Source organism: Lissotriton helveticus, chromosome 5_1 (genome assembly GCF_964261635.1).
Source record: "Lissotriton helveticus chromosome 5_1, aLisHel1.1, whole genome shotgun sequence".
NCBI lineage: Eukaryota > Metazoa > Chordata > Amphibia > Caudata > Salamandridae > Lissotriton > Lissotriton helveticus.
This window is the reverse complement of record NC_136065.1, coordinates 360951195-360968163: the sequence shown is the minus strand read 5'-3', so window position 1 is coordinate 360968163 and position 16969 is coordinate 360951195. Positions and strand designations below refer to the sequence as shown.

General features: G+C 42.2%; 1 protein-coding gene across 1 annotated transcript in view; it reads left to right on the top strand.

The window, feature by feature from the left end:
• The window catches only part of LOC144753162 (uncharacterized), a 1401110-nt gene that overhangs the window by 1167162 nt on the left and 216979 nt on the right, over positions 1-16969 (top strand). Inside the window, exons 8-9 of the mRNA XM_078640932.1 lie at positions 10105-10227; positions 13618-13740. Of these exons, the coding sequence (XP_078497058.1) occupies positions 10105-10227; positions 13618-13740 (246 nt within the window). The remainder of the gene's footprint in view (positions 1-10104; positions 10228-13617; positions 13741-16969) is intronic.

Genomic DNA, 16969 nt, shown 5'->3' with positions numbered 1-16969 from the left:
CTGGGCTACTACTGGCCATTAGTGGCCCAGAACACTCCGTTGTTTTCAATAGAGCACTCAACATTCCAGTGCTCTAATACAAATAATAGCCTTTGGATGAATGGTCGCAATAGTGTTTAATTTAAGCTGGTGGGTGCAGGTGGGCTCCACAGCCACTAATTTTGAGGCCCACTATTAATTTTTTTCTTGACAGACTCTTTACTAAAGACAGAGAGAAAAACAGAAAAAGGAGAACGAAGACAAAGAGAGAGATGGAAAAAACTGTGGGAAAAGTGTGAAAGCACCTATTAAAAAGAATCTGCAAGAGAGAGCAAAAGAGGCAGTGAGGGATAGTGGTGGAGCAATAGGCATGAGGTGCAATCAAGACTGTAGAGCCTCTGTATGTGACACTCTGACCTTCAACAGTATCTGCCACCGGCTTCTGAGCAAATTTTTGGGCCCGGTACTTTTTCTTTTACAAATTAATTACTGGATTGCAGCAGCAAAAAAGGCGAGCTCAAAAGCATAGACATCATTTGAGGGTAGTCAACGGTCTCAGCTGTGACTTCTAGCTTGCTCCCTGCTGCTCCTGGTACTTCATTTGTGACCCCTGGCTTCAGAGGATGCAAAACGTGTGCCCCCCACTGAGGGCAAGGGTCACAAAGGAAGTGCTGGGAGTAGCAGGGAGCAAGCTAGAGATCACAGCTGCGACCCCTGAGTTTCTGCAGATGACGTCCATGTAAACCAACCGGGTATAACCAGAGATATCGGCCTCAACCAGGGCTGGACTGGCTGATACGGACAACGGGTAATCCCCCAGTGCGCCACTAGGGTGGAGGCCGGTTTTGGGCCCCTGGGGTCCGTTTTTGTTACAGGGCCGTTTTTGCAGCATAGCTGCAAAACGGCCCTGTAACAAAATAGGCCGAAAACAGGCCTCTGCAAAGAGCTTGGTCACACCCCCAACCTCCCCCCCCTCCCAGGGGCCGGTCGAGCACTTTGCCAGGGCCGGTTTTGGTTCCCAGTCCGGCCCTGGCCTCTACAGGAGGATAGCAGGACTCCACTGATATGTGGGACTAGAGAGGTGCACTGGGGAGATAGGTCAGGTACATATCAAGCAGAGACTGGGGACAGACTGGATATGCAGGGACAGGGTGAGGAGAATAGTTTGTAGAAAAAAGGGGCAAGAGGAAAGACCCAACAAGTAGGAAATCGGCAGGGTTCGTGGGTAGGACACACCAGGGAATTCCTCCAGGTAAGAGGCAAGAATGTTTTTGGGCAAGGGAGAAAGGCGAGGGTGAGGAATGAGAGTCAACAGTTAAAACAAAGAAATGAGAGAGTAGTTGTGTGGGAACTAGTTAAAGTGGAAAGATAGGGCATGGAGGAAATGGTAAAGGAAAAATGGGAAAAGGATGGCGAGCGGGGAATTGGTGTGGGATAGTTGATAATCTGGTGAGGGAAAACTGGTGAGTGATTAGCAGCATTGTTGTTCATTGCCTTTATTTGGCTTATTTCAGTTAAAAAATACTGCTGCAGCAGAAAAGAGCAAATAAAGTACCCAAAATGAACCTCTTTGATTGGCTCACTGCACACACACCAAAATAATTATACAGTGGTTGAATCAGTGCTTTGTTCTCAATTCAGACAAGGCGATTGGCTCACTCCATTATTATTTTCTGAATGTTACAAAGTGACTGGCTCATTGTAGGTATAATGATGGTGTTAGGAAGTAAAACTGGTTGTTTTGGTTAGTAATGATATCCTTAGCAGCAGTTTGCAACGTTTAACCAGATTTGAGAACTATTTATCTATAACAGACAGTTCATACCTGGAACCTTTTCGGTGCTGATGCACACAGCGGTTTGGTGGTTTTGGTGCGTCACCACAGTAGTTGATGAGAGTCACGTGGGCTGACAAATACCTACAAATATGCAGTTTTCGTAATAAATACCACCATTCTAAACTATTCTCAAAAAAGCAAATAAGAATACAAGGCAGAAAAAAAATCCGATTTTTTTTTACGTAATGTGGGTGGCCTATAGGAAAGAAGCCTAAAAGTGGACTACAATGTCTAGGGTTATGGCCCAATGGCTGGGAGTTTCCGGTTATATGAAATGTAAATAAAATGTGTGCCTTTCAAAGATTTGACACAACAAAAAACTCTGAATGCCACCAATCATAAAATGTTTTCACCGTCAGTTGAGAAAAAAAATGCAGTCTGGTAAAATCATCATTTTGGCCCAAAATACATATTGAAAGGACGACCGGTTGGGAGGCCTGGAATGTCGATCTTCCCCCCCACCATGCCCCCAGGAGGCAGGCCGCCTCTGGCTGTGCGCGTGCTATTTGCTTCTAACCATCATTCGGGCCTCTCGGGGGCAGTAGCTCATCCGGGCCTGCCTCGCGCTCTGCAGAAAGGAAGTGAAAAATGCACCTCCCGCCGAGTGGGATTTAGTCCTAGCCTCTATTTTCATAACCTGCGTGAGCCTGAATAAATGACTGCATTGCTAATGTGAATAAATGACTGCATTACTAATAACTTCAGCAGCGCGTCCGATGACAAAGGGGATTTTGGAGGTTGAAGGCCAAGTACAAACAGCAATTAACACTGTGTGAAATGACTTCCTCTTGGCAGCGAAAGAGCTACCATACACGTGAAACTATAATGAGACTTTCTGTCCTCCGAGTGATAAAAAAATCCTTTTAATAAATGTATTAAGCTGGGACTATTGTCTAATTATAAAGACTAAGGGGTCTATTACAATGGCGCCCGACAGAATCTCCTGCCTGCCTCCCATTTACCCCCGCCATATTATGATCGCGGGGGGTACCATGGCGGACGGGGAGACCGTCCGCCGCTTTTTCGCCCGGTCGACCAGTCGACCGAGCGGAAAAGGGTTGAAGATGGTGGTGGTGTATGCTAGACAACGCCATCCATATTACAATGGCTGCGGGAACCAGCCTTTCCGTGGCGGAAAGACATGCGTTTTTGCAGTTGGGGGCCCGTTGCAGGCCCCCAGGATGTTGGGGGGTACCTATGGTAACCCCTACATTTGCATGCACGACCTGGCACGTGCCACGTTGTGCATGCAAATGCACAGATGCCTTTTTTGCATTGCGGCGGGTGCTGCTGACAGCACCGTCCGCCGCAATGCAAAAAATGCGGGATGCGCCCGTCAGTGTGAGTGACAATGCGGGGTCCGGCGGAAAGGTAGGTTTTTAATTTTTGAAAAAAAATTATGATTCCTCCTCCCCTCGTGACCCCCCCTCCCCACACCATGATCCCCCCCGCCCACCACATGTGAGCCATGCCGGCCGCTACTGTAAGTTACACATGTATGCTATGTATTCTTACACTTTTGAGTACGCTTAATATTTGTACCATTCAACATTAATGGGCATGATTCACGAACTGCATTTGGTGTATGCTTTGTAGTAGTACAATAGTACTACAAAACGAACTACTAAATGCTATTCACAAACTGCACTTGTAGTAAGTCCAGTACCACACATGGCCAACCACTGGTACTGCAACACCCTCCAATGGAGGTCAGGACTTAAAATAAAACCACATAGTAATTACGGTTAAATTAACTTTAATGGCTTTAAATAGTTAAAAATAGAAATAAACGTATTTTAATGTTAGAAAATATCTAAAAAATGCATATTCATTAATTAATTATAAGATATTAAACCTACCTTTTTCAATTTAAATATTAATGTAATGTTTTTTGTTTATGAAAAATTAAATTCAATTACGTTTAATTAATTCTATATATTACTTTTAATAATTATTAATTCATAATAAAGTATGTGCTTTTCTTTAGGTGGGGATTTAATACTTTACTTTAATTGAATTTACTTTAATTGATTAAAGAATAAACTTAATAGTTCTGTACCATTCTTTCTTCTTTTCTACATTTAAAAGAATACAAAATAATATTCATTAATATTCAGCATTAAATATTTTAAATATTTGTTTGAGTTAAATAAACTTTCCAAAATGATCCTAGACTTTACCAGAACGAGACTCAAAGTAAGGGTGGAGATTGCTGTATGGTAAAGTATAGGGAAAATGTTACCTTTTATTTAACTGACAACATTATTGTATATATTGTTATGTTCCATATTTATGTAATATAATTTTAAATATTTATTTTTAATGTAGAACAAAAGCACAACATGCTACATCACTATTATCTTTATTTTAAAAATATTCTTTAATGAATTGTTTTTTAATTAAGTTAAACATATTTTACTTGAATTAAAAAATGTGCCACCTGAAGAAACAAAATACATATTTACATATTACATTTAAATAATCACAAAAAATGATGTATAGAATTAATACAATGTATGTAATTATATTTTAATAAACAAAAAAGTTACATTAATGCTTACATTAAAAAAGACATTTAAAAATCTTTTATAATTAAGTAATGCATATGTTTTATTTTAAATGCTAACATTTATGTATATTTTTAACTATTTAAAATAATTTAATTTAACAAAATTTCCCATGTAGGTTTATTTAGAATCCCTACTTCCATTATTTTCTGTGGGAGAGTGTTGTAGAACCAGTGGTTAACCATGTGTGGTGTTGGACTTCCTACTGCTTTTTTTTTCTTATTTTTTTGCAGTACTTTAGAAGTGCCTTTCGTGAATAGCATTTTGTAGTATGTTTTGCACTACTACTGTAGTACTGCCAAAAGTACTACAAAATGCAGTTTGTGAATCAGGCCCTACAAGTTCAAAGTTACTCAAAAGTGTACAATTACCGCTGGAAAAAGGTAGGTGGAGCCAATTTTCTGAGTTTAAGTTATTACTACCAAAATTACGCAGTATCAAGTCCAGCTCCACATGTGGCCATCCAGTGGCACTGCAACAACCTCAGACAGAAAATAATTAAGGTAGGGCATTAAGAGTACCCTATAGAAAACAACATTAAAGTAAATACATTTATTTCGACTTTTTAAATATATTTCTCAAGTTAATGTATTGTTAAATAAGTTAAACCCAGTTAAAAACGAAATATCATCTTATGATAAAATATTTTAATAGCCTTTTCTTAAATAAAAATAAATATAACAATTAAAAAAAATATGCTATGTTAAATTATTTATTTGCATACTGTTTTGTAATTATATTAATATATGCAGAATAAATAAATAGCAACATTTTACTTTGGGTGGTGTACGTTTGAAAATACATTTTTCAAAAAGAATGCCTAGTTGAATACATTTAAATTAATTAAATGTTTAATTAGAAATTAATTTAATAGTGCAGTAGCATTTTGTATTTTGTTCTACATTTAAAATAAATATGCTAAATTAACTTTAATGTTTAACATAAAAATATTTTTGCTAATTAGTTTCAAGTGTGGTGGTACATTTCCCTACACCTTACAATAAGTAGATCTTTGCCCTGGTGGCAAATATGTTCTTTAATACATTTTTAACATTACATTACATTTATGTATACTTTTAAATAGTTTAAATAATTAGATTTCATTTAACATTATTTCCTATAGTGTTTTATTTTAAGTACCTACCTCCATTTTTAGGTCTCGGACAGACTGCGCATATGGTGTCTCTTTGAGGCATTTTGTTTACACACAGTGGGCTTACAGCCTGTCCATAGCTTTATCATTGGTTTGCTTCAGCATCACTCTAATTTCCTTCATTCTGGTTTGTGAAGGCATGCCTGTGTCATGTCCTATCCTTGTGTTTGGCCCTCTCCTGGAGCATGGACCTAGTACTTGTGTCCATCCTCTGCCTCCGTTTTTAGAGCTACTTTTTTCTCTGTGTTCAAGCACTCTAAGGGAGAGCTTGTGTTTTCACTTCGTCTCCCATATATCAATGCCACTAGTGCAGGCTGAATTTTACAGACAGCCTCACGCCCTGTCCCTTTTGCAAATCAAGGTATATTTCCTCTGCTGTCCTATCACACCAGAATTACAGGCTACACACTCTTTCCCAAGCATCCCAGCCATATATCACCTGGACTATTACCCCATGACCCCTGAAGCTCGGGTTTGCTACAATTGGGCACCTGCTCTGTTGCCCGTTTTCACTGCAGCGTGTTAGCGCATTAAACATGGAGCTGTCACCCACCTCAAACACGACTTCTTAGCCAAAGTCCGCAGACATTGCTCTCTGCCGTGCCAATCTGCTGTACATCAGGAAATGTAGTCGTGCAGAGCCCAGAATTTGAGCATCTGCAATCCTTGCATGTTGTACAGCTAAAAACGACATCTCCCAAAAGCACGCTGGGACCAGACTCTCTACTGCAGCACAGAATCCGTTGGTGGGACGCAGGAGCAGGTGGCTCAATGAGAAAATAATTGTCTCTGCTCCTTTGTTAGTGTGTCTTCCCTCCCCTTCCACAGACTGGTTGGTCTCTGCTCCACTGAGGGGCAGATCTTTGTATTATGGAATTAGAAAAGCATATCCTCTCCTTCTCCCCATGTGCTGTCCAGTAGGCGATTCCTTTTGCTTCGCTATTATTAAAGCTGTACATTGCCACCTACCCAGCATTTTTCCTTTCTCTAGGAGGAGGATACTTGTGGGCATCACAGAGTCCCCTTTGTCATGTTCCATCTGCTCTCCATTAGCGATGCATTGTAACAAGGACAGCGTCAGGGCCCCAATGCAAGTAGCAACAAAATGTGCACCTATTTCCTGCTTTAGCCGTAAAAACAGCTACAATTGATGTGTAATGTGTCCCTCAAACTCCACTGCTTCAGTGCCACTGGGCTTGTTTGATTTTTGCAGGTTTGCAGTGTTGCAGTTTGCGAACTTGACCCGAAGGCATCTGAGGGATTTATATGAGCACCAGTTACATTACACAAGCACACATTCATTTGTAGTGCTCGGCTTTAGTCACGGCTAAACAGCACAAGCGTTATCTCTTCGAGACAATTTGCTTACACACAGTGGGCGTACAGCCACCCATAGCTTTATCATTGGTTTGCTTCAGCGCCACTCTCATTTCCTCTATTCCGGGTTGTGAAGGCATGCCTATGATGCTGCTATACAACATTGCTTAAAGACATTAACATTGCCAAAGCTAATAGCCCTCACATTGCGAGAGCTATTGGCTATTCCAATGCTTGTTTTGTACGGGAGGGTGCTGCAGTACCAGTGGTAATGTCATGGTATGTTAAATGTTCTCGGTTGCTGTTCATGGTATGTTAAATGTAATCGGTTGTTCAGAACTGTGTACGATTCAGTCGGCAACAAGGGTTACGAATCGGATTCGGGTTTGCCGAATCCGATTCGGAGCCCTTCTGAACAAGATCGTAATCAGCCCCTAAGTAGTAAACTTAAATTTTTTAGGATCTCCCTTTGGAAAAGATGGACGAGGTGATGGTGGAGATTTACACTAGTAGGTTTGTTAATTGCATTTTCTAGTAAATAACAAGTACTACTATATTGCTACTTTATACACTGCAAAATGTAGGTTGTGAATCGGGCCCTTTATGAATAAAAAACACAAACATTATTTAAGCCTTTTTTGTATCAGAGTGCTTTTTATACTTCTTATGTTTTTTGTTATTTACATTTTAAACACTCCTGTTCTAATCCCATATTTATTCTATGTGGGAAACAGCCTTAATAACGAAGATTGAAAAACGACTGACCTGAACAACGAATCCCAAACAACGACCAATCTGTTAACCACGACATCCTTAAATACGATTTACACGAACAACGACTCTCATAAACAACAAAAAAAATGACCATGTGACTGGCCAATAGATGGCGCTATTGTAATTACAATGAGAAAATGTATATCTATAGCTCCCAAAATATAATGTAAATTTCTACAAACTCGAACCTTTTTTGCAGAAATATGAGAAGAATAAGAGTGTGCTTTTGAAGGCCCGTACACTGACTACGTCAGTTCTTAAAGGCCATCTCCCTTGTTACAGGCACTCACCTTCAACTCTGATGTAAAAGAGGGCTTTTAATGACCCGTATTGCCCTAAGCGTGGGCTCTAATGCTTTAGTATTGCCCAGAGAGAATTGCTAATCTTCATTTAAACCGTGTGATTCAAGAATAGCAATTTGCAGAGGTAAACTGTTATTTCTGTTCAAAATTGAAAGCTGTTTGATCTACAATTTATAAGTCATAGAAGCGTGCGGCTAGCTAGGTTTTTAAGATTATATGCACTTTTGAACAAAATAGCTACTAAAATATAACAGGAAAGCACTGCACATTTTTGAAGGGAAATTATATTGATCCGCATTAATTTACTTATGTCAGGGGCTGGGAAGATAACATAATTCAAAAATGGAAAATATAATATTACAAAACGTGCGGCTAGAAAATATAATAAAGACTTTAGGAAAAAATAGGTTCTGCCTCCCCGATGGGTTTGCCCTCTGCTCCGCCCTAAAGAAGAAAGGTATGTCTTCAAAGAAGGCAACTTCCCTCTCCAGGAAGCTTATTGAGGTGGCTGGGCTGGTACGATCACACATAGCTCGCATTTTTGCAAACACCCGCTTATTCAACTACAGTGGTGACTAAAACAAAATGATTTCACCTGGTTTCCGCTGCACTGCGGGCCACGGTACAGATAGTCTCCGAATTCAGATTAGAGAGGATTTGATTACATACACGTCATTATGTGTGTATTATATGTGCTGCTGCCAATAAAGGTCCTCTAAACGTGGTAGTAGGTAAGCTGCAAGAAAACATGGACGGGGCGGTATTTAAAGAGGAAAATGGAAGGAGAGGAGTCTCGAATGTAAATTTAAAATGTGCCACACACTTTTAACCTTTGTTTATTGATAGTATAAAAACAGTTGTTTTTTCATGTTTCAAAGATGCATATTTTAAAGAAAAAAGTGGTGTTATTGGTTAATGAGCAAATTGAAAATTTTTAGTGGTTCAGGAACTCGTTGTTAACAATGTAGTGGTTTGGCATTGCTCGTGGTTTAGCCTTCGTTGTTAAGGAATTCGTTTTTTAGGCAGTAGTTGTATAATCATACATCCATTCTATGTGTGTCTTTCTTTAATCAAAAAAAAGTATTTTCTATGTTTACTGGGGCAGGTGTGCACAATTGTAAATAAAATAGTGAACTTTCAACAGAAGTGAAATAATGACTTTGTACAAATGAAATTCATTTGATGGAATTGAATTAGAACATAGAAACCTGTAAAACAAGCATTGGCAAAGCCATTAGCTTTGTCTTGGGCAAGCGTACATGGTTTTTTATTTACTTATTTCACAAAATATATATTTCTTTTTAAGTAGTGCACCAGCGGTGAGTTACAACAGACAGCCCTAGCAGATTTCAAAGGGTTATAATGGTTCCATTAGCATCACTCACCAAACAAAAGGACAGATAGAAGAACCCCTGGACCAGATAAAAATAAGTTGGTCATGCGATTATCATTGAGTCTGGACAAAAGATGGAAAAGAATCCTTCTGTACATTGGCAACTGATGAGTAGAACATCAAGTTTCAAATGAAATGAGCAGTGCATTTACTCTATTTGAAATGTATTGAAAAAGGCCTAACTTAGGGCTGATTATGATGTCGAGCGGAAAGACTTCTCCCGACAGTCGGAATCTCCTAGACCTTGTCAGAACCATTCCAACCAACTCAGTTTGTTTACAATCCGATCAACCGATTATGATGTTCGGGGTCGGTTTGTAAACCGCACGGTCTTTCTGAATCAGTTCCGACTGGCTCCAGGAAAATCTGTGTCGGTCGGACACCCATCATACAGCTCTACGTTTCCTACAGAGCGATTATGATGTCGGTTTTCAACAGCATTTCTGAGTCGGCCTGTCCGACATGAAAAGATTGTTGTAAAGTGACTTTTGGGGCCCTAGCAGGGACCCCTTCATCCTGCGGTCTCCTGTTGGGGACCTTCGGTAAAACCCTGCACTGTATGGCAGACATCATGGGGTGCCTGCAACAGGGTGCATGGTTTTCCGCGCACCCACATTTCCCCATATGAGTCAATGGGAATCCGACCGAACATTGTAATCAGCCCCTTAGTTGGTTCAGGAAGTGCAATTCGTACTGAATAAATAAATAAATAAATAATATGTTTGTGCGCTTGATTTACAATGAGAATATTACCAATAGGTTGGCTTTCTTTGTGCCCGCAGTGAAGGACCCATGTGCTGATCGCAACGGTGGCTGCATGCACGAATGTCACAATGATCGTGGGGTAGTCCACTGTGTGTGCCATCCGGGATACAGGTTGACGTCGGATGGCAAATCCTGTGAAGGTAATGCAACTCTACTGCTTCCACATATAAAGGGCTCATTAATTTGGGTAAGCCTGACAGTAGTCTTTATTCCATATTCGACCCATTTCTTGAGAGGTAAGCACTCTGTGGTATGGGAAAGGTTAAACCTAAGGGCTGGGAGGGGAAGTATTATAATACAATGCCTCCTCTTGCCTTTTAGAGATTCATCCAGTCAGATACACCTTACGTAAGATGATCTATTGAAAATAAACTTCAAACCAGAAAGTAAATAAAAAAACTAGCCCTCTTTATTTTTATATTTTATTTATTTTGAAAGTTTTATAGAGCGCAAACAAGACCCTTGCAGATATCAGAGCGCTTTACATCAAAGTGAGGTTAATTATTTCAAGGTAGATGGTTATCCAATACATACAATACATCAATCAGGTATACAAAACAGCTTGTGCAAGGCGCGCAAAGTAGATGCTAGCGAGTAAGGTTACGTTGAGTCAAGGCCAAGGCAACTATAAGGACTAGGTAGTCGAGTGGGGATGTCATATGACAGATGTCAAAGGAGGAATAATATAGTGACTAGGTAGTCGAATGGACATTTGTCATAGGAGGAATACTGGTGAGGGTAAGAAAGAGCATCAGAGATTCATATGTCTATGTTCCTGTGAATTTAGCCATGAGGATAGTTTTTACTTCCTTTTTTTAAGAAACAGTGGAGGGAGTGCGTCTGGTTTCCGGCGGTAGAGCTTTCCAAATCCTGGGTGCCATCCCTGAGAAGGATCGTGTATATGTTTTGTTCCTGTTGAATCTTTGTGGCTTCAGGAGTAGATTTTCTGCGCTTCTTGTGGATCTTATACCACCAGAGATTGTGAGTTTCTGTGAGAGGTATTTTGGCGCATTGTGGTGTAAAGCCTTATGCGTCATGCACGCAATTTTCAGGTGGATTCTGGCTTCAAATGGTAGCCAGTTCAGGGATTTTAGGTCTGGTGAGATGTGGGCCCTTCTTTTAGAGCCTGTGATGAGTCTCGCTGCTGCATTGATGGAGGCTCTAAGGGGTGCTGTTGTTGCTTTAGGCAAGCCACATAGAGAGATATTTCCATAATCCACCCGCGGGATGACTAATGCTTGGACTGCCAACTTGAAGTCATTGTGGTGCAGGAAGGGTTTCAACTTCCTTAGAGTATTTATCCGGAAGTTTGCTCCCTTTGTTGCAGTGCTAATGTGTTTCTGCATATTGAGGTTACAGTCTAGGGTTATACCTAAAGATTTCGCTGAGTCAACCAAGGTAGGCTGAGTGTTGAATGCCGTGAGATGTTTGAGCCAGTCCTGAAAGAGGGGGACTTTGGCGGGTGGGGCTATTAGCAGGAATTCCGTTTTAAGAGCGTTCAATTTGAGTTGGTTCTCTGCCAACCAAGTCTGAGTTTTCCCCAGCATTGTATTAAGAAGTTTAATGTCTTCCAGGGTGTGTATCTTAAGGTAAAGTTGGGGGTCATCTGCGTACATGTGGTATTGCACGTTCGATGTTTGCAGCAGTTCTGTGAGTGGTTCCATGAATAAATTGAACAGTGTTGGTGATAGCGAGGACCCTTGCGGGACTCCCAGCGTTACTGGAACAGGTTTGGATAGGGTGTTATTGACCGTAAATTTTTGGGTCCTGTTCTGAAGAAAGGAGGTGAACCAGTTGAGCACTGAGCCTGATAAGCCCATTCTGTGAGTCAGCAGATCTATCAAGTTTTCGTGTTTGACCGTATCAAAGGCTGAGGATAGGTCTAGCAGGATGAGCAGGCAAGTACCGTTCTGATCAAGTATTTGTAGCGCATCATCAATTATGTGCGTCATAGCTGATTCCGTACTATGGCCTGCTCGGAAGCCCGATTGGTGTTTGTTAAGCAGGTCAAAGCGCTCAATAAGGCTGATCAGTCTGAAATGAAAAAAACATTGCTTCTTCTGATTGTTGTTCTTGCTTGACAGCAAATTCTGCTTTTGCTTCATAAACTGTTTATGAATCGATCTCGAGGGAGGCTCAGGCATGGGAAAGGTTAGGAGCCAGGAATGTTCCAATTGTTAGAGACAGCATTTCTTTTTTAAACAATTCAGTATGTATTATCCTATATTTACTTTAGTTACTCTTATCAGTATTTCTAAATGTTTGATTCTGAAAAAAGAAATGGAGCCACTGGGAATATATTTCCACGGTTATTTGTGCACTTACTTGTTCAAGAAAGGTGGATCACGACGGCAATATGTGTGTGCATTGCTGTGACATTGACTCCTTGCTTAAGTGCCCCTGTGTAGTGCTTGCACAATTAACCAGCTCTATTTGCTGAAAATCCTTTTTAGACCAAGACAGAAGAGTCCCCCAAATGAGCCAGTAGGAAGATTTTCGGTGGTATTCAGATCTTGGTGCTTGAGCTCCTGAGGGAGTATATTCCAAGGTTTTAGATTAGTTCGCTTGTATGATTCCTCAGGAATCATTTTTGTAAGTAAGGTACACAGAATCACGGGATATGTTACATTCTAAAAGTAAAATATTCCCGGCCCCAAGAGCAAATCCCACTGCTATGCTAAGTCCACAGCTGGTCTCCTAAGAATGAAGTACTGCATCAGATCAGAGGAAAATCATTCATGGAACAGAGAAGGGAGTGATTGAAGTGAGAGGTGTGGCGCAGTGGCAAGAGCGTCTGACTCTGACTCTGGAGCGGAAGGCTCACGATTCGATCCCCAGCGGCAGCTCAGCTCATCATCATGTGACTCTGGGCAACACCTCACTTAATCTCCCCCACGGGCCCCAACCCCTTGAAACCTTAAGAGGTGATATGTTTGTTATTTAAATTATGGATTACAAGTGTCTCCAAGTAGTCAAGGGATCTCTTGGGCTAGTCCAGTCATTCCATTCCACCGCATGGCCACCAAGTCCCTGAGTTGGCTCACTAGTCCTGAAATTCGGTAGCCCACTGATCATATTGGGGTAGCAAGCACTATATAAATGCAAACCTTTTTCGCTCTTCTATCCCTTCACTATCCTTCTCAATCTAAATATCTGACTAACATATCCCCCACTCAAATTACTTTCATATTTCACTATACTAATTCACCACTAATCCTTTATTGGTTCCAGAGTAGCGTGATACTCGCCGAAAAAGCACTTTGACGCCTCGTCAGGGGTAGTAAGCAATATATAAATACAATACAATGCAGTACAATACAATAATGTGCAGCACATCAATCCCTTTTCAGTGCCCCTCCTCTATGCCGGAAAGGCTCCGGAAGAATTATAGAGGAATTTTGTTCTCAAGTTGGCATAAGGTCAGACTGGCAGAAGTCCATCTCTCTCTCTCAGCCCTCTTGGCACCAGGAACCAGAATACTCCAGATATGTTTATTTTGGTCATTAACACATTGTTTCTTCTTTTTTCAGATATCAATGAATGCGCGATTGGCTTGGCCATGTGTTCGCACAGCTGTCTTAACACCAGAGGCTCCTTCCAGTGTGCCTGTAACCCTGGCTATGAACTAGGGTCTGACGGCAAGCAATGCTACAGTGAGTATCGCGCCAGATGGGCGGTGGTGGGAAAGATGGAGGTCGATACACGCAGTCGTGGAAGAGGTGTGGCGCAGCCGCCAGGGCGACTGACGCCGGATGCTGGGGATCCCGGTTCGATCCCCGGCACCGGCGGCAGGGGTCTGCCCAGCACCATGTGACTCTGGGCAATAGCTTGCTTAATCTTCCCGATGGCCCCCAGCGCCGGGAAACCTATGGGTAGCTGTGCGCTTTACAAATACAGGATTATTATTATTATTACTAGTACAAGATACCTGTCGAAAGGCCGGTAGGGGAGAGGCAGAGTCAGTCACATGTCAGGGAACTGATTCTCTACGCGCACTACAGACCATTCAGAGGCAGTGGCCTGAGATTCAATCTCCTTTTATTCCTACAAGGCCAGTGTGGGCCGGTGAGGGCTGGTGAATGATGAAGTCACAGCTAAGTTCACCTCAGTTTAGTTTTATAAATGAATTAGGGTCATGTCTAATATTGTAAAATTCTTTATGTAGAAATATACTGTAGTTTTAACAATGCGAACCCTGGGAGAGGAAGTCTGTTTCTTGTTCTGAGCTGACACTGCCAGGTACATTTTAACTCAGAGATTGGATAGATTTAAAGTCTGCTCCATAAAGAAAAATAAACGCTTCGCTCTTCTTGCTCTAGGTCTGGTTCTTGGATTTTAACACCTAGCCAGATCTGGAAAATATTTTGGTTCCAATGTAAGCAGCTTATAGGGTCATGCGATCTGCAGCAATTGCATCACACATATCTTTGCATAGACATAGTTGTCAAGACTGATTGCATCTTATGTATTCCACTCAGTGCAGTGAAGGCCATGTTAAATTTGTCATGTTCCTAAGTGACTGAGCCCTTCCTGTATGGCTCCCCGCATTCATATCGCCCTAAGGTGAGACAAACATTGCGTCAAAGTTATTCCTGGTCAAGACGATGCAGTAGGACTTGCTTGCTGTTCTATGCACTAGCTTCAGAAAAGACAGGGATGTCCTCTTTCCTATTCGAAGTGAAAACACAATTCTCTTCTCTCCATTTCAGACTTTGAACATGGAGATTGGGGAATGCAAAAGTGTTAGAGAATGCTTGAATTTATTCCAGCCCCTGGTCATCATTTGGGACGCATACCAGCTCTTTGATTTATGCTCCCCGTGCCACCTCAGATAGTAACTAACCTACAGGGAAATTGGTATAATCCTGATGGATGGCTCCGGTCCAGATGGTACGGGGCTTTTTATAGAGTCGATCAGCTTGTGGCCCATCAGCACCAGTGGCTTCCACCTAATATACCCAACCCTAAATCCTAAAAATATCCTTACCAGCCAATACCCTTACTCACCTCTAAACCCTAAAAACACCCTTGCCTTAGTTCCTAATCTATCTATCTATTTATCTATCTATCTACCTGCCTACCCGTTCATTCGTCCGTCCATCGGTCCATCTGTCTGTCTAAAAGGTTTCCCTTACCTGATATATACTTACATTTTCAATGTAAAGGCAAGCATGGTAAAGGCACATGCGTGGTAAAGACTAGGCCTGGGCAGTGAAACTCTGCTCCATTTGCAGAGTTTGCGGGAAAACTCTGCTTCGCGTAGTGCAACGGAGCGGAGTTCACTGCCCAGGCCTAGTCTTTACCACACATATGCCTTTACCATGCTTGCCTTTACATTTTCCCCCTCCTACTCTCTGTTGCCCGACTTGCTTCTTCCCCTTCCACCCCCACCTTTGTCTGTGTTACTTCTTTCCTCCCACTCTTCCATTGTCCCCATTGCTTCTTCCCTCTCACCCCCTTGCCAGTCATTGTTTATGTTGCCCGTATACTCCCACAATCGCTCCCGTTGCCGTGTTGCCCACCCGCCATAAGAAAAAATGAAGAACTGTGAGTGGGACAGCGCTGGCCGCGCCATAGCTCGTTTATTTCTAACTCTCAGCCATGCTGCACAGCTGCGGGGCTGCTCATCAACATGGCTAAAAGACATTGGCAAAGCCAATAGCTCTCTCTTAGGCAAGCACTATTGGCTTTGTGAATACTTGTTTTTTTACAGGACCAAGCAGACCTTAGTTTAAGGGCTTTGCTGTTCTTGATTTGCTGTTCTTGATTTGCAGTTCCTTGATTAACAGACCATTAAGATTGACAGTTTACTGCTGGGCAAGAGCCAACAGAGATCTGTCTCTCCCTCAGCACACTTGTTTTGCTATCTGGAAGATACGCTGCTGTTGTGTTCCAAGGGATTATTGCAAGCACTGACCATGACATCTTGACTTGATGGTTACTGGAAGATCTGCCACATCGGGTTCCAAGTCAGTGAAGCATTCTTTAAACAGCATTCTCTGTAGTGCTACTAATTAGGCGATAACAAGAGCACCGATGTACAGGACCGTGGCAGTTCAGAAACAGTGGATCCAAGTGAAGCGTTCATGGCCGCCCAACGTTCCATTTCTGGGAAAGATGGCTGCTCTGGAAGTCCCCTAGGCCGTGCTGGAAAACCACACATAGGCCCAGATTCACATTGAAGTCATGCAATGCAGGGCAGTAAGTAAAGATGCTACACTGTGTTGCATGAACAGGAAGGAGCAGAACAGCGCCATGCCTAGTAAGATTATGACATTGTTCTGATCTCTCCGAGTGGCGGCTGGCATGTCCTGAGGGTGGTGTAGTGGGTGAGACATTAAAAAGAAACATTAAATTAAAAGAGCTTACCTGTGAGCGCGACATACTCCTCGATGGTCTTAGCTCCTCGAGGCAGGCAGGCTCGAAACTCCCAAGCCTAACCTGACGCCGCTCTCACCAGCATGAGAGCAGCGCCGGGATTGGTGGGAATGGCCTCTATCAGAGCAAAGAAGAGCACTGGAGGTTTTTGCTTTCTCCAAACCAGCTGTCTTAAGACAGCTGGGTTAGAGAGGTTTAAGGTGCACATGTGTGGCTGGCCATCGCAAGACATATGCACTTTAAACTAAAAGTGCTCTTCTCTCTCTCTGCGGCAGCCAGTCAGCAGCAGCCCGCCCCCGTCCTGACGCTCCATTCAGGACGAGGTGACGAAAAATAAAATGGTAATGAATTAACTTCATTGCCATTTAATTTTCATCTCTGGGGGCATTTCAATGGGGCGATGCTCTTCCGCTCAAACGGAGGAGCCGCCACTGACCCTGCGCCGGCACACTTTAGGCAGCTATGCTCCAACGTAGATACCCCTGTGTCATAACCAACTGCCTT